The sequence below is a fragment of the Myotis daubentonii genome, chromosome 2, assembly GCF_963259705.1.
Source record: "Myotis daubentonii chromosome 2, mMyoDau2.1, whole genome shotgun sequence".
Lineage (NCBI taxonomy): Eukaryota > Metazoa > Chordata > Mammalia > Chiroptera > Vespertilionidae > Myotis > Myotis daubentonii.
Window position 1 is genome coordinate 33875168 of NC_081841.1, and position 26779 is coordinate 33901946.

Below are 26779 nucleotides of genomic sequence, written 5' to 3' on the forward strand. Positions count from 1 at the left end.
GTATGCTGGACCTTACAATATCTAGTTTTGTGACCCAGTACAGCACTTTAACCTCCAAGTCACAGAATAAATAGAAAGTAATGCTCTCAAAGAATTAATAATGATAGAGTATGCCTATGATAAGATGAAGGTTGGAGAAGACAGGATGAATGAAATAAAATAAGTGGGGAGCTTAAGGAAGAATCTGAGTAGAACATCAAGAAAAGAGGACAGTGAGATCAACCAAAGGACTAGTATGCATGCATATAAGCCTAACCAATGGACACAGACACCAGGGGGTGAGGGGATGAGTGGGGGGATACGGATGCATATGTAATACCTTAATCAATAAAGGAAAAAAAAAGAAAAGAGGGCAGTAAAAACAGAAGTATAAAATGAAACCTAGTCATTTTTAGAGGCATGTTAGAAAGGCAATAAAATGTAAATCAGTGGGCTGACTCTCACCTACCATTAACACAATCACCTACTATGTGCCAACCCCAGCAGAGAGGCACAGGTAATTGAATGAAGACCTCTTCATTTCAACATTCACCTACTTACTACTGTGGATGTTAGAAGGCAAATACGCAATGGAGATAATGTGGTAGGAACTAAGACATGAGTCCATGTAAGCAAAATTCTGACAAAGGTGTTCAGAGGAGGTGTTGAGTCATAAAGAATTAATACAAATTCATTAGGTAGGTAAGACTGGGGAAGACACTTAGGGCAGAGGAAATGGCAAGTGAAAAGGCAGAGTGATATTAAAAACAGAGTGTTGAGAGAACTGCATACAATTTGACAAGATATCATGAGTATATGTACCTTAGAGTGTGGTTAAAAAATAAGGTTAAAAGAAAAGAAAAAAGGTTGGGTCAGATTATATATGTGTTTGTCTTCAATGACAAGTGTTTTGTAGAGCATAATAATTTTGTTCTCATTCTAGCTCCTCTATGTAACAAGAATATAAGCAAGTTACTGACCCTCAATTTTTAAGATAGGAAATAAAAACTTCAGAGTTTTAGAGGATTAAAAGAGGTAGACCGTGGCTGCTCTGTCTGTGGAGTAGCCCCTTCTCTGTCTCACTACTTCAGTAATCAACTCACTTTCACTTTAAAATAATAAAAAAAGGAAGTAGCTCATATAATATTTGGCAGAAGAGCTATACCAGCCGTGGGCAAACTATGGCCCGCGGCCCGATCTGGCCCGTTTGAAATGAATAAAACTAAAAAAAAAAAAAAAAAGACCGTACCCTTTTATGTAATGATGTTTACTTTGAATTTATATTAGTTCACACAAACACTCCATCCATGCTTTTGTTCCGGCCCTCCGGTCCAGTTTAAGAACCCATTGTGGCCCTCCAGTCAAAAAGTTTGCCCACCCCTGAGCTATACCCTTCTTAAGATCTCTCATCTCCTTTCCCCACAACAGCAATGGGGCAACACTGAAACAGTTTTAAACACCTATTCAACAAATATTTTGAACTAGAGGCCCAGTGCACAAAAATTCATGCACTGGAGGGAGGGGTGTCCCTCAGCCCAGCCTGCACTCTCTTCAATCTGGGAACCCTTGGGGTACGATCCCTGTGGGATTGGGCCTACACCGGCAGTCGGACATCCTTCTCAGAATCTGGGACTGCTGGCTCCCAACCGCTCGCCTGCCTGCCTGCCTGATCACCCTCTAACCACTCCTCTGCCAGCCTAATTGCCCCCAACTGCCCTCCCCTGACAGCCTGGTCGACCCAACTGCCCTCCCCTGCAGGCCTGGTTGCTCCTAACTGCCCTCACCTGCTGGCCTGATCACCCACAACTGCCCTCCTCTGCCGGCCATCTTGTGCAAGGGTGCGATGGTCAATTTACATATTACCTCTTTTTTATATAGGATAGTTAGTGTGTATACTTTTCTCACCCTTATGGAATTTAATATAGGTGCAGAAACTGACAAATAAATAAAAAATTATATTACAGAAAGTCAGGGTAACAATAGAGATGAGTAACAGTTATTAAAAAGATGAAAAAAATTAATGCAGTGAGTGTAGACAACTCTTTCTAGCAACTAGAATTGGACAGATAAGGAACAGAATTACAGATACAAGGAATGGGGCCAAGAAAAGGTTAGTTTATTTGTAGTGTTTCTAGGAGGAAGAGATGTAAATGTGTCTATAAGCTGAAATAGTGACTCCAAAGAGTTATTAAAGGTAACATAAATGTAAATATAAAAAATAAGAGGCCAAAAAAATATAAAAAAATAAGAAGCCTGTTGAAAATTTTTATCTAAAATTTTTTGACTCTATTTTAATTGAGATATCTAAAGTTCTTGTCAAGGAAGAATTATCTTCACCAGCACTGTTAATGAACCTAAGGTTTGCATGAAAATCAAGTTTAAAGTCGGAACCTGTCCCTAAATTTAAATGTGGATGTATTTTTCAAAACCATCCCTAGCTACCTGGAACCTTAGAACAAAGCAAATTTGTGGATACCTGTCAATCTTGGTATTATTAGCTAAATTAAGATATCTGGTTGTCTTAGATTTATTTTAATTTAACAAAGAGTAAAATATTCCTTAGCCCTAACTGGTTTGGCTCAGTGGATAGATCATTGGCCTGCAGACTGAAGGGTCCCAGGTTTGATTCTGGTCAAGGGCATGTACCTTGGTTGTGGGCACATCCCCAGTGGGAGGTGTGCAGGAGGCAGCTGATCGATGTTTCTCTCTCATCAATGTTTCTAGCTCTCTATCCCTCTCCCTTCCTCTCTGTAAAAAATCAATAAAATATATTTTTTAAAAAAATATTCTTTAAAACTAAGAGGAGGTGATGGCTTTATTTCTAAAAGAACAAGAAAAAAAAGAATATAAAAATGCATGATGTGACTGAACAGGAAAACAATAAGGCACCTGGACCTGTAGGATGTGAATTGGATTCTCATTCTGGCTTTTACACCAACTTCCTGTATGACTTCCAGCGCCTCTCTGCCTCAGTCTCTCCTAAAGTGTGTCCACATTTCATTCCATTCCTGAATTGCTACTATTCCAGTGGTAATCTGCTCCCATTTTTCTAAAATAAGTTTTTGTTAAGATATATTCTAAGTTGTTTTTTTTAACACTTGAAATTCAAACTGTTTGAGTTGAGCTGATTGTAAAAATTTTCTGGAAATGTGATCACCACTGAGGCAAAAGGACTTTTCTTTAGTAGCATATTATTGAATACTACTTTATTATTCATTATTTTGAAGGAATTTAGGCACACAGGTGCCAAAGAATAACATTAAACCATTACTGGTAAAATTCCTAATTGGAAGAAATGGTATAACTAGTGATTAAGGACATGGATTCTAGTTTCAGGTTGACTTCATTTTAAGTAATGACCCTGACAGTCACCCTGTGACATATTTAATCATTAGTTTCCTCGTCTGTAAATGGATATAATAAGAATCAGAATATTTAGTTCATGCATATGGAGCTTCCTAAAATTGAAATAGCTATACATAGTAGCCCTGCTTATAAGATTTATGTAAAGATTAAATAAAGTGTTTCATATAAATTACTTAATACTATAGCTAAAACATGATATGCATTGAATAGATGCTGCTCCCCTATATATAATTATTTATTCGATATTTCATATAGAAATTATGTGTCCATTATTATAAAAACTCATGATCATTCTTTTTAAAATATATTTTATTGATGTTTTACAGAGAGGAAGGGAGAGGGATAGAGAGTTAGAAACATTGATGAGAGAGAAACATTGATCAGCTGCCTCCTGCACACTCCCTACTGGGGATGTGCCCTCAACCAAGGTACATGCCCTTGACCAGAATCAAACCTGGGACCCTTGAGTCCTCAGGCTGACGCTCTATCCACTGAGCCAAACTGGTTAGGGCCTCATGATCATTCTTAACTTCTAGGTCTAATAGTTAAAAATCAACTTGGGAGAGATCAACCAAAGGTCTTATATGCATGCATATAAGCCTAACCAATGGACACAGACACCAGGGGGGTGAGGGCATGAGTTGGGGGGTTGGGGGGCATTGGGGAGATAAGGACACATATGTAATACCTTAATCAATAAAGAAGAAAAAGAGAAAAAAAATCAACTGATGTAGCTGAGCTACTTCCAAGTATAACATAACCATATTGTAGCAGCCATATATTTTGAACTTGAATTTACTATGAACTTGGGCATGTTCTATGTCAGTTAAGTGACACATTGGACAAATAAGACTCTTTAGCACTGGGCCATTTTGAGTAATACCAGGCAAAAATTCAGATGCAGGAAAGAGACACAAACAAAAATACATCAACATATATCCCCTCTATTCACAACTTTTAAAGTATTTATATTAATTGAAAAAATAAGCTAGCTGGAATTATAGAGCCTTCTTTTTTCCAACCCATCTGCAAATGTAATTTTCTTTCTAACTCTGTGGCCTCCTTTTGTATGACACACTATTCTCCTGTAACTTCTGAATTTCTGTTAGTGTGCTGTTGGCTGGGATGAGGTCGGAAGTAATACTGACTTTGTATTGAAATCTGTTTTCCCCACTCAATAAGAGGAAGCAAAGGCATGAATATGGCACCCTCATCATGATTTAGCTGGGCCTTAATGACTTAATGAAATTTTCATCACAACCTGCTGTTCATTAGAATGGCCTTTGAAAACAATGGAAAATATAGCTTGAGGGAAGAAAAGATTTTTGTGTGTGTGTGTGGCATATATTAGTGAGCTTAACATTTAGTTCCATTCACCCTACCTCTGCTCCCCTCATCCCCACATCACTGCTCTCACCAAAGAGTTATAAGGTTTAGTTGTGTGTTGAATATACATTTTGCAGCTCTTTTGTTAAGTTTATCCCTAAGGATTTTTTTCTTTTGGTGCTGCCGGACCTCACAGAGCTACATACAGCTCATTTGTTTGTACCGTGTAGTGTCCCTGTTCTGATGCTCAAATGATGTCAGAGAGAGTGGAAGGGAGGAGGAGAGACAGATAGAGAGAAACATGGATGTGAGAGAGACACATTGATTGGTTGCCTCCCGCACCTGCAACTGAGGAGGCATGTGCCCTTGACCGGAATAGAACCTGTGACCCTGCAGTCCACGGACTGACGCTCTATCCACTGAGCCAAACCAGCTAGGGCCCAACCATACACTTTGATTAATGGTCTCTTTAAAGCCAGAGCAACTTTCCACTTGCTGTTGAGACTTTTACACATCTTTCCAGATATATTTCCCCATGTTACCTCCTTTGCAATAAAAAAATGCAAATTTCCTTCAACATCTTATTCCCTTTCTATGAACAATTTTATGCTTTGTTATTAATTTTTCTTGGTGATTAAGATCATCACGTTACTCAAATACATGTTACTCCTTGATAAATCTCCCAATTGTCACAGTTATTAAATAAAAATATGTGTTCTGGAAAATATCTTTATTAATAAGTGGAGACTAGTTACAGTTTTGTGTACTCAATATACAACTAAGAATCTTGTGTTCATATAAATATATCTTAGTAGTTCTGTATTTACACAGAAATTATCTTTATGGAACTCAGGCTTTCAGATGTTTGCCATGTTCAATTTACATTCCAGTTTCCATAAAGATGATCTCTGCATCATCTCAATATATTTATATTTTTCAAGAACAAGTCATATTTGAGCTTAGATTTTATTATATTTGTAGGGGGGAAAGTACAAAAAAAGGTTGTGGGGAATATAATAATGAAAACTGTCTAATGTCCAGATGCCGTAGTGATCTTTCTTTGTGTCACCTCTTCCTTCTGTAGGTGCTCTCTCTCTCTTCTCTTTTGCCTGTGTAGCTGTTACTACGTATTACCCTTTCTTTCCCAATTCCCAACACCTCTGAATATCTCCTACTATGCAAATTGGGGAGCACGGTCTCCTGCCCTTTATCCTATTATGAGTGACTCATTTGGCTTTGCCATATCATTTGCTTCCAAATTAAAAGAAGCCAACATGGCATACTCAGGGAATACCAAGGTCATATACCAAATCTCCAGGTAGGGCATCATCTAAAGATAAACCCCAAAACTACTTTGTAATACAATACATTCCGCAGCCTCACTGGTTCTGCTCAGACCTTCATCCTGGACCAGAAAAACATCTCAAACAAATACTAAAAATTTACATATGAGAGAAATACTTCCCAACTCATTCTAGGAAGCTTGTATTATCTTAATATCAAAATCAGATAAATACGTTTCATGAAAAACTACAGACATGGAACAGAGAATACACAAGGTGAGTTTGCAGCATCTTATAGTTCCAGATAGTGAAGAAGTGCTCAAAAAAATATACCCACAATTCTGGTTGTATGTCAAAGTGTCTTAGAAGTCAATGAAAAGTGCTTCCAATAGCCCCAGCTAAACAATTTGAGCAACAAAATAAAGTATAAATGGATTATAACTCAAAGTATACAGTAAATATCCACAAGTCCATATATGTGTGTGTGTGTGTGTGTGTGTGTGCATGTGAGTGTGTGTGTGTATATATATATATACTAGAGGCCCGGTATACAAAAATTTGTGCACTCAGGGGAAGAGAGGGTCCCTCAGCCCGGCCTGTGCCCTCTCGCAGTTTGGGACCCCTTGGGAGATAATGCCCTGCTGGCTTAGGCTAGCTCCCCGGTGGCAGAGGGCAGGCCCAATCCCTAGGTGCAGCCCCTGGTAGGGCTCAGAGCAGGGCCGATTGGGGAGTTGGGGTGTTGCCCCCTGTCATGCACAGAGCAGGGCGGATTGGGAGGTTGCAATGCCACCCTCAGTCATGCTCAGGGTAGGGCCGACTGGGGGGTAGGGGCACCGCCCCCTGTCACACTCAAGGCAGGGTTGATGGGGAGGCTGCGGCGCCACCCCCTGTCACCCACAGAGCAGGACCAATCCAGGGGTTGGGGCGCTGCCCCCTGTCACGCACAGAGCAGGGCTTATCAGGGGGACTGGGGCTCCTTACCCTGTCACGCACAGAGCAGGGCCGATCAGGGGGTTGGGGCGCCGCCACTGTCACACTCAGGGCAGGGCCGATGGGGAGGTTATGGCTCTACCCCATCACACACAGAGCAGGGCCCGGTGGGGGGGGGGGGGTTGGGGCGCCGCACCCTGTCACACACAGAGCCGCAGGGCGATCAGGGGGTTGGGGCGCTCCCCCGTATCAGTCACAGAGCAGGGCTGATCAGGAGGTTGGGGTGCCTTCCCCTGTCACCAAACAGAGCAGGGTGGATAGGGAGGTTGTGGCCCCGCCCCCTGTCACACACAGAGCCACAGGGCAATCAGGGGGTTTGGGCACTGCCCCCTGTCATGCTGATCCCAGTGCCGGGAGGCCTCGCGGCTCCGCTGATCTCGGTGCTGGGAGGCATATTACCCGTTTACTATATAGGATAGAGGCCTGGTGCTTGGGTGGGGCTGGCTGGTTTGCCCTGAAGGGTGTCCTGGATCAGGGTGGGGGTCCCCACTGGGGTGCCTGGCCAGCCTGGGTGAGGGGATGATGGCTGTTTGCACCTGGTCACACACCTTTCAGGGTGGGCTTCCCCACTGGGGTGCCTGGCCATTCTGGGTGAGGGGCTGAGGGCTGAAGCTCCCAACTGCTCCTTTTTTTCTTTTCTTTTTTTATTCTGGGCCAGCTTTAGCTCTGGCTCCAGCTCTGAAGCCTCTGTTGCTGCTGAAAGCAGGTATCTGGTTTGTTTGTGTTTTATAATCAAAACACTGTATAACTCCAGCTCTGAGATCCCAGCTCGCTGAAAGCAGGTTTCTGGGGTTTTGTTTAGCTTCTCTATTTGTTACAATGTTTCTTAAACTGCAAGCTCAGAGGCCGGCAAGGCAGGCGGGGAATGTTGGAGTCCTCCGTCACTGAAGCAAGCAAGCCTCATGTTAGTTTCAAGCTGCCTGGCTGCCGGCCGCCATCTTGGCTGGCAGTTAATTTGCATATCTCGCTGATTAGCCAATGGGAAGGGTAGCGGTCGTACACCAATTACCATGTTTCTCTTTTATTAGATAGGATATATACACACACACACACACACACACACACACATAACTGAATAAAATTAGTAAATGATGGAGAAGAGATAAATCTTTGATGGAGAAGTATTCCAAATAAATTATGTAGATGCCCCACTCTAAAGAGGGGGAGCAAAGCTCCCTACTCCTGAAATGTGGGTTGCACACAGCATCTTCCTTCCAGAGGATGGTTTGGAAAGGGGCCAGGGAGACTACAGTGGAGAAACCTGACAAATACCATATCAGCCAGTGGTCAAGGTCATCATCAACATTCATAAGTTACATAGAAAGTATGTACCCTTGATATGAAGTACTTTTTAATAGTACTCTATTTCTATGGTCTTCCTCCAGAAACCATAACCCCAGTTTAATTAAGAGAAAAATCAGCAGGCCAATTCCAATAGAAGTGCCTTCCACAATATATCTGAATAGTATTCCTCAAAACTTTTAAGTTATCAATCACAGGTACAGTCTGAGAAACTGTGATCGCCAAAAACAAGCCCAAAGAGGCATGCCACTCAAATGTAACGTGTTATCTTTGAAAACCTCATAGAACAGAGAACGCACACTTGGTGAAAATGAAGACATCTGAATAAAGTGTGGGCTTTAGTTAATACTGTATCACAATGTAAAAGAGGAAAAGTAACTTTAAACACAAAAAGTTCAAGCAAAATGAACAGAATATACAAAAAATGATAAAGGACTACCTCATCATTAGGTTAAGGGTAAGAGATGTAATATGGAAAAGCTACAAGTTTCTTCCTTTTAATTTTTCTTTTTATTAAAAAACAATTCTTATCGTAAGACAAGTATTTTTAATAACAGAAAAAAATTCCAATAGAGAAATCATCTGGGTCTTCCTCAAAACTGCATTTTTATCTCCATGCAGATGGAAGCCAAAAAGTCTTTGACTAGATTATCTCTAAAATCCCTTCCAACTGTAAGATCATGAGAATTAGGTAAATTTTAACTAAAATCCATGTCCCAACTATGCGTCTGGTAGGGACCCAGACACTTTAATTAAAACATGACTTCCAAATATACTGGTCAACATACATTTTGTGTCAGATATACTCATAATTTACCAGTTTCCCAACAACAGAATAGAAATGAGTCTAACTCAGTGTTATGTAGTATAAATGCAGACTATTTTTTGTATAAAGTGTGTCTTTTTATGTCCCTGTTTTTTGTTTGTTTGTTTTAACTTTCCACCTGACTCTGAAATAGGAGGCATGTTCTTAGTGCAATGTGGTATCCATGTTTTGGATGGACATAGGTTTAAATAGGATTTAGTAAATATCTGTAACATAAAGGATGACTATCAGTAATACACAAATGATCAAAGTTGTATTAGTTGTTTTATTAGTTTGTTTGCTTTAATTTTAAGATTAGTCCATGTGCATATCACCTATCAACTAATAAAGAGATTTTAGAAGATGAAATCTTAAAAGCAAGGCATCCTATAAAGTTGAACAAATGAAAAGTTCAGGATAGCTAGTGGAGTTAGAGAATCACTACTTTTCAAATATATAATAGGCCTAGCCATATTAATTGTGGACCTTATAAGAAATAGTCCTAATTATCAAGGTAGTATAAAATGCATTAATAAGTAAAGGTTATAAAATATAACAAAGTTGCAAAATGTCCTCTTAGGCTCTGCAGCTATATTCTATTTTTTTTAGAACATTGAGACATTTTTATTAGCAGTTCTAATTTAATATTGTATTATTGTTTCAATTAACTAATGTGAAGTCATACAACACATTTAATAAATAATGATTGATTACTAGGATCATCTGCATACTATTATTGGCAATTCACTACTTATTCTGTTTTGCAATTCAAAATTCCTTGACCAAGGAGAGTAAAAGAGGAATGGATGCATATTGATCCGTCGTTTGCTGAACAAAATACTCAAGGTCTAGGCCAAATGGAGGTATGTGTATAATCGCACCTTGAGAACACAGAGGAGAGCACTCCAGGTACAAAGTGCTCTTTCCCTGATACTAGCAGGGGAGCCCCCCTGGCTAGAGCTACTCCCCATTCACCTTGTAACTCCAGCCTCACACATCATAGACCCTTAAAACACCACAATCCATCCTTAACTCTGTTCTACTCAACAGTAACTTATCCATGAGTGAAAATAAGACATCGCAGCAGACATTAATGATAAAAACAATGGAATAGCCATATTTAAATGTTTCTGAAAGAAATAGTACCCATCTTTGTAGCATTAGGTTTCTATTTTGTCCAATTGCACTTAGAGAGAGTAAGTCAAAAAACGGAACTAGAGGGTGAAATTAAACTATTCAAATAAGGAGACGGCGACAACTTTCTTTCCCAGCCTTTACCTTCTGGCTCATTTTTGATGAGCTCTTCCATTTTCCTCTGCTTCAAGGTGTCCACAACATCAGCCAGGCTGCCTTTGCGCCGCTCCGGAGTTCCCAGGGCTGTAGTAGACAAGGACTCGCCACTCTGTCGCCCACCTTCTTCTGCCTTCTGAGGTGAGGTAGATGAGTTGTGTGGGGCAAATGAAGACATAACTTTATTGCCATCGACTTCCTGAAAGAGAAAGCAAAAAAAATTTTTTTTGTCTGAAGTTCAGTAAGTTTATTTTTTAATGATTATGTGGCTTGAAACATTAAGAAGTGGAATGTCACTCTGCAAAGGAAATTTTAAAAAAGAATATATTAACTTTACAGGCTAGTGATAAAGGCAAAGGCCAATTCATCAGAGTAACAAAAATCTGAAGATTTTGTTGCTGAGATTGGGTATGTTGATTAGATTTACTTATGTTTCTGCTTTTGTTTGAACGTCTTAGATTTCCCTAGGAATATTAAATGTGGCGGTCATCTATATTTAACTTCCTCATGACACTGTAAAGCTTAAACAAATCACAGTTTATAGACTTGAATGTCTTTCATTTTAAGTAGCCACCTCTTCTTGATGGCACTCTCAATTAAAGTGAGGTCCACTTTTGGTTCTCCACCTGCCTCTTATTTTTTAAAGAAAGCATCATCCAACAGGTCATTTTGACATAAGACAGAAATACTGCAAGTTTATTTCTGCTTATGCTGAAGATATTTCCAGTTGCATTTGCTATCTAAAACATTGTATCTGTCAATACTCTGTGTGATTTGGTACTTAAGCCTCATTTGCCTTACAAAGTAAAGTTTCTTGCAGACTTTACCTCTTCATAATTGTGCATTTGTATAAAATAATTTATTCTATAATTTAAACAAATTTGGGGTGTTCCTTTTGTCATTATTTCTCCCACAATTTCTAACACAAATCTGGAAACCTGTATAATATTTGGAGTATATTTTGTATAAAAAGTTATAAATTGATTTTTCAGACAGTGTCAAGATGAGTAATATTAGAATGGTAAAGAAAAACTATTTTTTTTTTTACTTAAAGGTTTTTCTTACTTCCATAATCCTTTGACTCCCCCCAAAGCAGAGCTCTTCTTAAAAATAAAAGACAGAACTCATGGACATGGACAACCATGTGGTGATTTCAGTGGTTGTGGAGGGGTTGGGGGGAGGCAGAGGGGAGGTGGGACAGGGCATAGAGGAATAAATGGTGGTAGAAAAAAATTAAATTAAAAAATGTCTATATCCTAAGGTCTTTGTGGAGTTAGTCTTCCCCTAAGTTTATTTCTTACTTCCACATTATTAAAAGTTTCAATTAAAGTATATTTGAGTGTGTGCATATTTAATATTCAGAATAGATTATATCTGTGTTTACACATTTGTTCTCTATTTAAGACATACTAGTAGATTATGTAGATCCCAGAAAAGTGACAAATCACACTGATTTGATATCTCATGTTTTAAGGCTAATGCTAACATTTTTTAGTAACTTAAAAGTATAGAAATACTGAAAAATAGATGAAAATGAAATGTCAGCACAAAGATGATCATAATCTGTTCCTATGATTTTTTTCTTAATGAGTTTAAAGATATCAGCTCTTGCCCTGACTGGTTTGGCTCAGTGGATAGAGCATCGGCCTGCAGACTGAAAGGTCCCAGGTTTGATTCCAGTCAAGGGCATGTACCTTGGTTGCGGGCGCATCCCCAGTGTGGGATGTGCAGGAGGCACCCGATCGAAGTTTCTCTCTCATCGATGTTTCTAACTCTCTATCCCTTTCCCTTCCTCTCTGTAAAAACTCAATAAAAATATATTTTAAAAAATAAAAAATAAAGATTTCAGCTCTGGCAAAAACATCGGTTTTTTGGGTGGGGCGAAGAAAATGGGGAAAAAGAAGTTAAAAAAGTTTTTTAAAAGTGTGCTAATAGAGTCTTTGAAATTGTAATTCTAAACTCCAATTCTTACAAATAGTACAGAATATGTGTCTCTGATAATTACTATGTCTTGAATGAATATTCTATAGATAATACTTTCATGGATGACTCTTAACTTCTAATGGACTTGGATTTAGAAATCAATATGCATAAGGTAATAATGACAAGCCCCTGCAGGCTAAGTGAAGGTACACTTCTGGATTATTTATTTAAAACCAACACATAAATACAAGCAAATGTATAATACGCATACACACACACACACACACACACACACACACACACAGCAATCACAAATTCATTCAGTAAAAAACTAAGGCATGTTTTTATGAAGGGCCCATCAAACATATTAGCTCAGTTTAGTTTGCAAACCAGAACACAGAAAAACCTCTACATTAATTTCTTACAGATATTTCTTCTCATTTACTTCCAGGGTTAAAGGCAGAAGCACCCCAGTTTTAGCTTCACTCTGAATATTTCTATTTTATTCTGTTTTCATATTATCTGATGGCAAACACTACAAACAAGAACTCAGCGGCCGAACTTAACTTGCCATAATGCAAAATCACACACCTATAGCATCATCAGTAGAGAAAAGGACACCCAAATGGTAGGCAATTAAGTCCATTAAAATGTCAGAGCATAGTTCAAATGAATGCAAAATACAATAATTTCCCCTTTTGCATGTCTCTAATTCTCTACACCTTGTAGAGTGGGAGGGCATATTTTAAAGAGTAAAACATACTTCACAATTGCTCTAAACTCAATTATCCCCCAGTATAAAAATAAGTAAATTAATTAAGCATTACTGCTATTTCACGCAGAAATATTTATCTTATTGCTATTTCACCTGTCTGATTACATTTCAGCCTCTGGCACTGTTAATCCCTTTAACAGTTTTATGTAGTTAGCAGATGTTTCAGTGTGAGGCTCCATTGTTCATTAACATGGTGAATAGCTTGTGAAGGAGTGCTGGCCCAGTCTTCAGTCAAGACAGGCCTCATTTTTTTCCAGTTTCTTCCCTGGGATTGCATTCACTGTACCTGAAATAATGCCTATGTGTTTCTCTTCACTTTCCTGGCAGGTGAAAATCCGGAGAGTTTACTAACAATGGCATTAGTGGTGGAGATTCGCAATATATATTCACTCAAGTTTTATGAACTCGAAGGACAATCCTCAGTATTTTGCAGAAGAAATCTTAGAAATATTATATATTATTTCTGAAGTCAACTGGTAAAAAAGGATTATAAACTTTCTGTTGTTGTTTTTTTGTTAGTCCTCACCCAAGGATATCTTTTCCATTGATTTGGAGAGAGTAAAAGGGAGGGGGAGAGACAGAGAGAGAGAAACATCAATGTGAGAGAGACACAGGATTAGTTGCCTCCGACACACACCCCAACCCCGTTTGGGGGATTGAGCTTGACCAGAATTGAACCCAGGACCCTTCAGTCCACAGACCAGTCAGTGCTCTATCCACTGAGCCAAACCATGGATTATTGGTTAAGAAGCTCTGGCCTAAATGAATACATCTTCACAGAAAGTAATATAAACCCATCAATATATACAAATTACACAATTTTTAAATGATCATTTATTTGCAAAAAGAGCTTCGACGTATGACATTATTGACATTTTATTAGGATAAATTAGCTAAAGGTATATATTTCAATAATTTATACTATTTACTGTTCCCAAGGTAAACATTTAGAAAGAGGTCAATATTTTCATTATACTTAAAGAATAATAAACACATTGAAGAAAAACATTACTTTATTAATGGAAATTGTTTTCTGATTCAGCAATCACTTTGTGATAATACATATATAAATTTAAAATGGAAGGCAGAACAAATTGCCATCTTTTATAAGGAATGTTATCATTTTGGCAATTATACCAGTTCAAATTTCAAATACAAATTTTCCGGAAAGGAAAACATAATATGAGCCAAAAACCAACACTTAAAATGATGAATAGAGTCGTTCTTTGGTTAATATGGTCAATATTCTAGGAACAGGATATGGTCAGTTCCCAAGACCTATAAAACAAAATCAGCACCTATAGACAGATCTCTGAAGGGTGCCTGTTATACTTGTGTTAACTGCTGGTATTAAAGCCATCCAACTTAAAATCTTTTCTAAATTTTTGCCTAAACAAGAGCTGCCTAATGTGTACTTAGGTTCAGCAATTCAAAAAATAGAAATCATCAGACACAGTATTTTTTGGGCAATTTCCATAGCCATCTATAGAGACAGAGCTTATCACAACTGGTCCCCATTCTATGTTGGAAAAAGCCACTAATGAATCTTTTTAATATTATTGAGTTTTATAAGATCAACAATTCTTAGTGCTTGAACAACTACAAGGTAAACTAATTGAGATTCCAGATATTAGATGAGTGGTTTACATATCTATCTAGGGATGGCACCAGCAAGGGATGGTTATGAATGGTTTTTAAAGTTCCCTGGGGTTTGAACGATCAAATGCTAAGGTAGGATGCACTTGACCTAGTCTACATGGTGTGCTAGCTAGTTACAAGAAACCAAAGTCAGTTTTTATGGAACCCTTATATTTTATACTAAAGGTCCAGTGTATGGATTCATGCACTGGGGGGGTTCCCTCAGCCTGGCCCTGTGGGGATTGAGCCAAAACCAGCTCTCCGACATCCCCCAAGGGGTCCTGGATTGCAAGAGGGTGGTTCTCTGGTGACACACCCCAGAATAGGGCTCCTTCCTCTCTGGTTCAGGGTGCGTCACCTGAGAACTGGAGCCACCAAGTCACTGCAGCTCAGCTGCTCAAAGCCTAAAAATACAGAATATTTTAAAGATTCCTCTGCTAAGCAATAGGATAAAAATTTAGCAACCATCTAACTTGATTTGTAGTTTGTTTGTTTTTTTTGCCAAGCACTGAGAAGAAATGTTAACTCAAGTCATATTGAATTATTGATAAAATGTCTTGAGTGCTAACTTGTGAGGCAGCATAAAGATGTTCTCAGTTGAACACAGAGAACCTAAAGCCAAATAGCTTTGGTTCAAATCCTGGTTCCACATTCCCTAGTTGTGTGACCTTGGGCAAGTTATTCAACTTTCCTTTGTCTCATTTTCTTCATCTGTAAAGTGGGCATAATACTATTATCTACCTCATTGGGTTTTAGTGGATTGAGTTACAAAATAATGAGATATGTATTCAGGGATCTCATTAGTTAATATTTGTTTTACAAATGATAAAACTCATCAAATTATAACTGAGAAATGACAAGAACTATATAAATATTTATTAAAGTAAGTGTGCTCCTGGCATAATATTAGGATAGAACAATAAGCAAAACACAGAAATATATAAAAACAAATAAAGAAAATCAAGGCCTTTACCTGGAAAGGGAGAAGAGATAAACCCTTCCCCCTAACAGTCCACAAAAAAGAGAAAATGCAAATACGATTAGTTTCATAGTTCTTTCTGCTGAAATCAAACTGCATCCATGGAATCAATTTTTTTTAAAGAACAATTTAAACATTTTAAGGTGACCTATTTTTAAAGATAAGTGAATACAAACTTTTTAAGAAGAAAAAATGTAGTCTACACAATGTCATGCGACCATTAATGTGCTTTTATCTCTGTTGCATACTCGATTTTTAAATTTCACAGTTTCATGGTTCTCTACAAAGTGATAACTCAGAGAAATGATCAAAGAAAGAATGTTCAATTACTCCTCATTATGAAATAAAACTTTTTAAAGTCAGTCTAAAAAATAGAGTAATAAATTATTTTTTCATAAATACATGACACCAATTATTAATATGCCATACATCTACTTTCATATTTTTCTTTCTTCTTGTGAGATAGACATATCAAGATTTTTGTTTATTCATGAGAAATTAGGACCACTAGGTTCTCTTGCAAACAAATCCTTATGCTCCTTTATGCTCTAAATACAAAACAACAGAGACAGTAATATGAGGAGGGATAGATTAAGTACTGATTATTTTTGCTAGTTTCCCTTCTCTATGCTCCAGGAGCACCTTGAGTAGCATGTTGTCTCCGCACTAGATCAGGCGGATGGCTTCATAGCCCAATACCCATCAACTCCGTTATGTCAGTATAGTAACCCGATTTTCCTATTAGCCCTGGGCGGTTTGGCTCAGTGGATAGAGCCTCGGCCTGAGGACCAAAGGGTCCCAGGTTTCATTCTTGTCAAGGGCATATACCTTGGTTGCAGACGCCTCCCTAGGCCAGGCCCTGGTTGGTGCACTGGCAGGAGGCAACCAATTGATGTGTTTCTCTAACATCAATATTTCTCTCTGTCTTTCCCTCTCTCTTCCACTCTCTCTATAAGTCAATGGAAAAATATCTTCGGGTGAGGATGAAAAATAAATAAATAAAATGTTTCATTATATTAAAAAGAAAACAATTATAAAGGCATATTTTTCTACACTAACTAAACCTTTTTTTATTTATTTTATTTTTATTTAAGGCTAGAGCGCGAATGCTGTCCCCCACTACCACAAATCATGCAGTTGAGATTCCCATATTTGGGGAAATTGCAGAGTTTGGCACATCCAGAGTGCAATGGATAAGCTTTGCCCTGGGAAGGCCACCTTCGTGATCATGGTATCTCCTCTGCCAGGTAAGTATACTATTAAAACTTTCAATAGAGCACCATGCTGATCGCAAAAGTAGCCCTTTTCCTTTCAGAGGGAACTGACATTAAGCAATGATTTGAGATATTAGAAGCACAAGCTTCAGTTCTCATTCCAAAAGTAATGATTAGACATTAGGCAGTGCACACACTCATAAAATTTCCCAACTAGCCAAACTATTTATTCATGGTATAAATCATAATGTTCTGAGCCTACTTTAGCAGGCATATAAGGACCATTTTGTAGCACACATAATCAGAGACACGGCAGTCTTATAGGTAAAACATTGTATTCTCTGCAAATATTATTTTCACATGGTTTATATGAGTAATGCTATATATAAATTTTATTTTAGTCTTATAGTTCTGAAGACTTTTTAAAATATCACTAAGCTATTAGGAATTTCCTTGTCCAAATACACAAAATCTGTGTAAAGTCACTACTGTTTCAGTAAAAAATATAGCTACCAAACTTGGAGTTCTAAAAGGCACTGCTCTAAAAGTTTAATGTACATAATCTTTTATAATTCTCAGAGAAATTCCATAAAGACTATTATTCCCATATAACAGATGAGGGAATTAAGCTCCTAAGAGTAATTTACTCAAGTAGTAGCAGGAAATTGTAAATTAGGGAACCAAACCCAAGATCATCTACCTTTAATATCTATGCTGGTCATCATTAAGTTATACTGCTTCCCTCATCTGTAAGAGATGTCAAAGGTATAAAAACATAAAGCTGATTCTCTTTCCTCAAAGAGTTCAAGATTAAATTTGATAGGCATGTAAATACACAGGAAAAATTAGTAATGATAACAACTATAATACTAAATTGTATGGTACCAAATTATACATAAGAAGAAGTTTAAAGAAGAAAGAACATTGGAACTCAAAGGAAGGCAAAAACTTTTTATCATAGCACTTAGCACACTGTTTAGGATTGGTTATTTAATTTTCTTTCTGCACCATGAAGACAGGAATCATGTCAGATTATTGGCCATGTACCCTAAATCCTATTATTAGTACATAATAAATGCATATTGAGTCAATTACTTAATTTATTAAATATTTCTGTATAATTTTTATATCTAAGTCTAAAAAAATAGATTGAGAGGAAAAGATATAGAGAATTATTCCCTAGAGAAATCATCAAGAATAGTTTATAGAGTATACACACACACACACACACACACACACACACACACACACAACAGAAGGTTGTGGCTTAACACAAATAAATGGAGAATAATAAATTAGAAGAATGACTATCATAGGAGGCTCATTTTATGAAGGGTCCGGAAAGTCAAACAGAATTGTATACATTTGACCTGAAAGGCCATGAAGAATTATTCTAGTTTCTCTATTCGTTGATTCTCTTAAACTGGGTTGTTAGGAAGATTGGTCTAATAGTAATAAGGAGAATGAATTGGGTAGAAGAGAAAGTAAAGATTCCACTGTATAGGAAACTGTTACCATGCCACATATGTGATGATAAAAAGATTTTCACTAGATTGTAGCCGTTAGAAATCCTAAAGAAATTTGGAAGCAAGTAATGATAGGATTAGATAATTTGAAAATAAGGAAGAAGGAGACAAAGATAAACATATTTTTTGCTTGGGAGATTGAAATAATGATTATGTATTGAAAAAAACAGTGGTTAGCAAACAGAGATGATTATTAAAATAGAATCAGTATACCTAAAAAATAATAAAATCCACATAACTAAATTCATCTAAATTTGATTGTTAGACCTAATTTCTGACCCCAGCAATGTAAATAATAGGTATAATCTGCCTCAGTATTCAAATGACATATTTGTTATATAGCTTAAAATCTTTACATTTGTATGTGGAACAGGCAAATGTAGATATGCCTCAAAATTCAAGATGCTGGTAAAAAAATAAAGGATGTAAAATTATTATTTATAAACCATTAATTTCTAGTGAATGGTTAAATCCATTTTAGTTCATGAGCTATCAGAAAGTGTCCACCCAGGGAAATGAGCAAATGGCCAAGTCCTCTTCACTTATGTCTAAAAATGGAAGCTATAAGTTGGCATCACCATCTCCTTCAGTGACTTGGGTTTACCATGTACAGTTTTCAAAGTTTATCATTATTTATAATTGATTTTGAAAGATGCAAGATGTTTTAGAAAGAAAAATGTATACATGGAAATAATAATGGGCACTTACACAATCTGCAAAGCGGAGAGAAAAAAACAAAAAAGGAAAAAAAAAACACCTAGAATAAAAATGTTAGAATAAAAGATTTTTGTTATTCTAGGAAGCATGTCTAAGGTATGAAAAAAAAATAGCACTGTATAAATAAAGGAGAAATTAGAACCAGACACATTTTCCCTTATTTACAATGATTTAGCACTCAGACTGCTGTATGTTTAACCTCTAAAATTCTTGTCATACAGATGTTAGAATGAGGGGAAAACAAAAATGAAATTTATCAACACCAAAAAAGTTTTGCAGAAACCTACTGCCATGAGTTTTTTATTGAGTTGTGATCACAGGTGTAAATAAGAGGAGGTGGTTTTGCTCCATTAAAAAAATCATCCTGTCAAGGGAAAAATTGTACTTGTCATTCTAAATTCTATGGAGTATAGAGAGTATAGAGAGGAAACAAATAAATAATTTTGAATTTTGAACATATGTATTCCCTTCTACCATTCTACTTGAATTCATGACTTCTGAATATCCCTCAATATTTCTGATATCACAAAGTCATTCTGCCTTGGTGCTCAATAACTCACAAAAACGCCAATCCAAAATAAAGGCATGAATTCTTTATATTTCCCACACCATGAGAATATAAGCTTTATTTGTGTTATACAGCTACATTTTTGACTAATGGAGCTTAAATTAAATAGCCATTATCTTTATGCTGGTCATTTATTAAGAGTGAGTCTCAAGATGGGGACCAACCGGGTAGGGCTATGCTTACCAGCTCTGAGATGACACACACACAGAGGCTTCTTTCAAGAGTCCTTTGCTATACCCATTTATTATACTTAGCAATGTCACACAGGGAAAGATAATTTAGAAGCTCCTATTGAGCACCTAGAGACTTTGAACATAGACAGGGGGTGAACACAACGTCAGAATATTTGGTTACGAGAGTCACACTTCCTCTCTTCAATTAATTTTTTTACAGTACATTTTTGGTGCCCCCATTATTTTTCTTCTACTCCCTTGGTTCTAACAGAAGTATACACACACACACACACACACACACACACACACACGTATATATTTAATTAAGAGGAAATAAAACGGTTGTCTTTAGTTAAGATGTTTCCATTCACGGAGACCGCACATTTAAAAAATAAATTGCCTGAATAAATTCAATTATCTAGAGAAGCAAAGAAAATCACAGGCAAATGACATTATATGCAGAGGCCATTCCGACAGCTTCATGATTATTTTTATTGTTTCAGTCAGTGGAAGGGAGAAGGTGTCAAAAATACAACATTTCTCCCATTTTTAAGGTTCAATGTCTCTGGTACTAAAAGTTGCATGAGCAATAATATCAGGAGAAGAAATTTGTCTACTACTGAAAACAGAAGAAGGTTTAGACTCCCTCCAACTTAATGCCAGTACACAATTGGACACCCATACACCTTAGCTGTATTTTGCCTACAAAAAGCAAAGGATAACATTTAACTTGAAAGTAGTCCAGTGTCAATCCAGTCACTAAAGCAGGGGTCATCAAACTACAGCCCGCGGGCCACATGAGCCCGCCGAAAACATTTATCCGGCCCGCCGGGTGTTTTTGCCGCCTCTGCCTGTCCTGCTTAGCAGCCAACTGGTCCCGGGCCCGCAGTGCGCATGTGTGGAATGTCTGAGGGAGAGTGAACTGGCCCCCTATTTAAAAAGTTTGAGGATCTCTGCACTAAAGATTGGCTTAAAAAAAGTGTACCCCCCCCAAAAAAAAACAAAAAAATAACACACACCAAAAAACTAAGGAAATCCACATGTTAAATTAGCCTATGACATTACTGTTAGTCCTATCTTCTGAGACCAGCTTTGTAAAGAGTAGGCGCTACTTTATCAGAAGAGACTCTTTAGCCTTTTACATTCCAATAAGAAATAATTAAATATAATATTTTGCCTTGTTCTTGGAATATGACAAAAGTACATGGAGAAGATTTAAGCTGACTTTGAAATAGGTTCCTGCTGAAAATCTCTGGCTTTTTATGCAGAATTTACGTGCTACCTGAGTTCTCTTGAGGCGTGAATGTACCAAGTAAATGTGGCATATGTTTGTATTTTCTTGCCAATTCCAAATTCATTCATTCAAATCACTCATTGTAGGCCAAATTCTTATCCAATTCCACAGAGCCACTGACTTTCCTGGAAGTGAATAGCAGCTTTGTGCACGGAAAAAGAGAAGTCAATAGCAGGTCTGTGCATAGAAGACCTATGCAACTGGTGGAAAGGATGAGAATCTGACCACAGGGTTTCTTGAGTGTGGTAAAAGCTAGTTTAAAATGACCTACACGATGAAGCTTTCAACACCTTCACTTGAGTGTCAATCCTGAAACTTGACAATTTGAGTAACTGTAGATTTTTATATGGCCATCTTATATACCACTCTTCTTGCAATATGCTTGAGAATAATTCTTTTGTTGAATATGTTTGAATTAGAATGTCTTTATTTGCCATAATTAACCCCAGATTTTATTCAGAACCTGAAAGCATTTTCATAGCAAAATAATAAAAGCACCATTTATTAAACTCACCAATGTGTCAATCACTATATTGGAGTGTCTAGCCTCCTACTTTGATCCCTCCTAACAGACCTATGAAGTAGGTATTATTATTATTACTGATTTAACACATGCAGAAACTGAGTTGGAGCTATCTACTTCAACTTAAATAAAAAATAATTTGAATACTTATCTCTTTGATTCTTTCAATTGTAATTTTAATCATTATGTTACACAGCTTCTCATTGGACGAAAACACCTAAACATTCTAATTTTATTAACCTTAATCTAATTTTCTAGCCAAAGTTTGTTTCACTCCATATATGGCATTTCTCAATCCTATACAGTGTTTCTAATATGCCAGGTTAGTTTCATAGTGTATGTTAATAGATATTCAACTTTTCATACTATTTTTGATTGGCTACATTTTATATTTCAAACTCCTTGTCTTGTATTTCCAAATGAAAATTAAGCAGTTTTGTCAAACTCCTAATAACATTTTGAACACTACTCCCTGTCAACACACAAGGCATAAATACAAAATTTGTTAAACACGTGCCTATTCTTTTAAAAACATCATATCGAGTCCCAGAGGAAATACAAAAAATCTTCTAAGCCACACTAGCATGGCTCAGTGGTTGAGCTTTGACCTATGAACCAGGAGGTCACAGTTTGATTCTGATCAGAGCACATGCCTGGGTTGCTGGCTTCATCCCCAGTTTGGGGTTTATAGGAAGAAGCCAATCAAATATTCTTTCTCATCATTGATGTTTCTCTCTCTCTCTCCCTCTCCCTTCCTCTCTGAAATCAATAAAAATTAAAAAAAATATTCTAATAGTCAAATCCAACATTGTTCATAACTTCTTCAAAATGTTTTGAATATCAAACAGGTTTTTTCCTCTATTTCTGAAGGCCCACAGTCTGCTGTTCATTCTTATCGCAGGCATTGCCTGTTTTGACCTTAAATCCTCTAAAATGTATTCAGCAGCCATAAAAATTATCTACTTTTCTCTCTCTTAGGGGTATAATCTTAAGATTCTGTATTAAAGAGATTTCAGTGGCTTCTACCCTGCTTTCAGAAAAAAATTTAGAACTCCTTTGGATTATACAGAAACTTATTTATCATCACTCTCCCCTCCACTTAGTGACACAACCATGATTTAACTCCTTGCTTTCCCCAGGCCATGGCCTCCTTTTCTCACTTCTCTGCCTCTTTCAAGACAACTTCAAGCTTTAAAATATGGTTTAGGTTTACTTCCTTCAGAATTGTAAATTCTCAAGGGATATTTGCGTGGAATAAATGGCTCTTCTTAAATTCACAATTTCAAAACTTACATCTAGGCAGGTACTTTCACATTTCCATCGCTTGGCAGGGGAGTTTCAATCACATATTTCCAATAATCTGTTTTCCACCTAAATAACTCAGTATCTCAAACTAACATGTATAAATGTGAACTCAGAATTCTGTTACCCAAACCAGCTGTTGCTCTTGGCTCACTTTCATTTTCTTCTTTAGAGTGGCATCAACATTATCTGTCACACGGTGAAGCAAAAATCACTACCTTTGATACTAAAAAAAGTCTCTTAACCTCTATAAACTTTAATTTTTCCTATCTCAAAATGAGAGTTGTAGACTGAAGGACATTTAAGATATAATGTCAGGTTTAAATTCTATAGGCCTGTAAATGGCAAATATAAGAAAGCACAACAGGTCTTACCTTTAGACTTTAATCATTCTAAAACTATTATCATTCTATCTTCCTTTAAATAATCCACATTTAAAAAATCTGTATTTACAGTAAGATACGTTAGGAATTTGTGTTACCTTCCACCACTGAAATGGACTACATGGCCTAAGTCCATCCCTATGGAGAGGGGTATGTTTTTCCCTAGGCACTATGCCACCACCAAAAGGACAGTGATAAATCTTACTAGGAAAAGCAGGTCTGTAAATTAATCTCTAGCGGGGTATAAATAACAAAATAGTTTTCAAAAATACATACAAATATACACCTAATATGAAATTTGACATATAACATCAATGATGAGAGAGAATCATTGATTGGCTGCCTCCTGCACACCATACACAGGTGGTCGAGCTCAGAATCCAGGCATGAGCCCTGGCCAGGAATTGAACCGTGACCTTTGAGTTCACAGGTCGATGCTCAACCACTGAGCCACATTGGCTGGGCAGCCCAGTCCACATTTTGAGAAGCTCTGCTGGGGAACCATTTACCTAGCAATATCCTTTCTTTATCAGTCAGAAAATGTTTTTTGCCCATAAATTTCCATAAGATATCATAAACTCTTCCATCGTAACATTCGATATTATCTGTATTCCACAATATTATCAAAGCCTTAATTAGGATGTATGTGTGTGTCCAGTTTCCCCACCAGATGGAGTTCCCAGAGGGTGAAAATGTGCCCTTTTCAGGTTTGTATTCAGTATGTTTTATACATAAGAGATACTCAATAAGTCTTAGTTTAATTGAATTGACTTTTTTCCCTTGTCATTCCACTGAAGAATGAGGCATTAAAGATTTTGGTAAAACATGACCAACTCCTTTGGGACAATTTTCTCCTATTTTAGTGGTACTCATAATGCACTTAGGTGACTTTAATGTTAGAAAGAAAGCACTGAAATACAGGCTAATATAGAGGGTGCTTAGAATGAGACAAAGGCTGAGAAAAAAAAACATTTGGAAATAAAATGAAGGAAAGAGTAGATAGAAGTTTATGCCACAGGTCAGCAAATTTCAACCTTTTTCATCTCATGGCACACATAAACTAACTACTAAAACACCAATTTTTTTTTTCAATTGGACAAAAAATAGGTATAATTTTGATTCATTCACAAGGAACGGCTATGGCTATATTATTATTTTTTTTTAATTTGACAATATAAGGAGAAAGAGGTCAGTGCCTGTGACTAAATAGTCAGGTACTGAATGTTTTAAAAATTCTTGTGTCATATAGGTTGAAAATCACTGCTATAAGAAAAGCAAAGTTGAAAAATTTCTCATAGATTTAACACAATATTAAGGAACCATCTTGTACAACTGGAATATTATGGAGATGGGGAAATGAGGTAGAAGTGTAAGTATAGTGAAGATTATACCTGATTTTCAAACTTTTTTTTCTGTACCAAGGATTATTTTTTTTTTGAGGGGGGCTTTTCATGATAAATCTAGAGGTCTTTCAAATCTTAACATGTTTCTTCAACAAATACAAATTCTAACTTTGCCCATTCTTCCTCTAGACAAGAAAGCATGTAACAATGCAAATTATAAGAGTAATTAAATTTAAAAAGATTATAATAAGTATATATATACATGTATGTTACATATATACATATATTACATATATACATATATATCACATATATATAAACATTACATAAAGCTTTTAAAATTAAAAAAATGCTAATAGTTCAAACTACTTAGTCTACACCAGAAAACTTATTTAAATGCACTTGCAAAGTCCAACCCCACAGCTGAGTCTATGTTTAACTTATAAGGTCTAACTAAGGTCCTTATCACAAGCCCATAATAACTATTCAGCCTCCTTTCCTCCTCTAACTATATATACCAGGTATTTGAACTTAAAAACAGGAGTTGCACCTAATTTTATTCTAAATTTTATTTGTGCCATTCCCAGTGGTTTTACTGTATTCACATAGCTATGATTTCTGGTTGCACTGATCTTTCCATTTTTTCACTATTGCTACTTGTGTAAAATTTACTATGATGACTTTTTCTCCTGTAGAGGTACATAAATGAGGCACTTCACTCACTAAGGAAATCTCATCATAATTACAGGGATCATGTAAAAATCCCTTTATCCACCATGAAAATCTGTAACTATTTGAATGCTGCAAAAATACTTAACTATGCAAAATTAGATGAAGGAACTGTTTCTTTTCTAAATTATAAAATAAAAATTTGAAGGCATATATTTTCCTCAAAAATAATAAAAAATATCTTGAAGAGAAATAATTAAAGAAACTCAATGCCAATGGATAGTTCAGATATTAAACTAAAACCTCTCAATTATAAATGATCAATTTCTTGTGGATAGTAGCTTTTGCTTTTTTCATTATATCTGAATAAACTAGCACGTAAAGAATAAATGAAAGAATGTAGAAAGAAAAATAATACTAAACAACATCTTTTTTTGTTTCAGTTTTTAAATAAATCTGTTTTATTTATCTTAGTGTTGATTGTATTGCCATATACAAGTTAATTAACATGGCTCTAAACTGATAAATAACTTGATCTTTGTTTTGGACTAGACAATAGATGAATACTGATATTAGTTGGTCAATATCACAATTTAAACTACTAAAAGATTATGATAACAAAGTGACCTGGAATAAAAAATGGCATTCCAATTTCATACACAGGATGATTAAGCATGGAATGCAAATGAGTGAGTATGAGGCTTGATGATGAGAAAGAAGAAAAGTGGCAAGGACTCTATAAAGGTCATCTTTGAACAGTTTTTGCAAAATAGTTTTAGGTGTTTTACCAACCTCCAGGGCCACGTCATAACTTTCCTGAGCCCTATGCATTTTTGTCTTCATAAACTCCTTCTCTCCATAATTACGAAAAAATACATACATACATACATACATACATACATAAAATAGAATAAAATATTTTAAAATACATGTTATGACTCCACTGGTTTAATATATATATATATATATATTTTTTCTTCAACCTAAAAGTTCACTTTTCCTATTCTGATTTTAAAGGAAACTGAAACATTCTCAATGGCCCTGAAAGGTCGGGGGACTCCTGGCACTGTGTCAGCAGTGCCTAACGGGTCAGATGGCTCTGTCTACAATAGGTTTTCTCCCTATCTTTTCTTTCTCCTGATTATTCTAAGAACATTTGGCAGTATAACATCTTTACAAAGCTTGATTTAACACAAGCATTATTGCATTTATTCTCACTGAATCTTTTGTAGATGTTATATTTATCTACTTCTATACCTTCAACTAGCTGACTAATGATTTTATGAGATTTTATCATGAATAGTCAAAAATACAAGCAGCACACATAAGTCCAGACTGCTTCTCTTCTTCTGGAAGTTCTACTATTTATTATAACAACACCTGAAAATGTAGTGACTTTTGTGGTTTGTGA

The 26779-nt window shown here is 36.5% G+C and overlaps 1 protein-coding gene and 1 non-coding gene across 6 annotated transcripts in view; both read right to left on the minus strand.

Annotated features, from left to right (window-relative positions):
• Nucleotides 1-26779, minus strand: part of SOX5 (SRY-box transcription factor 5) — a 980574-nt gene that overhangs the window by 303891 nt on the left and 649904 nt on the right. For all 5 annotated transcript variants that reach the window (XM_059682385.1, XM_059682383.1, XM_059682384.1 and 2 more), the window contains one exon: nucleotides 10330-10540. In XM_059682385.1, coding sequence (XP_059538368.1) covers nucleotides 10330-10540 — 211 coding nt within the window. The remainder of the gene's footprint in view (nucleotides 1-10329; nucleotides 10541-26779) is intronic.
• Nucleotides 16748-16911, minus strand: LOC132229028 (U1 spliceosomal RNA). The gene has a single exon (XR_009451606.1). It is a non-coding gene; the product is annotated as a U1 spliceosomal RNA (small nuclear RNA).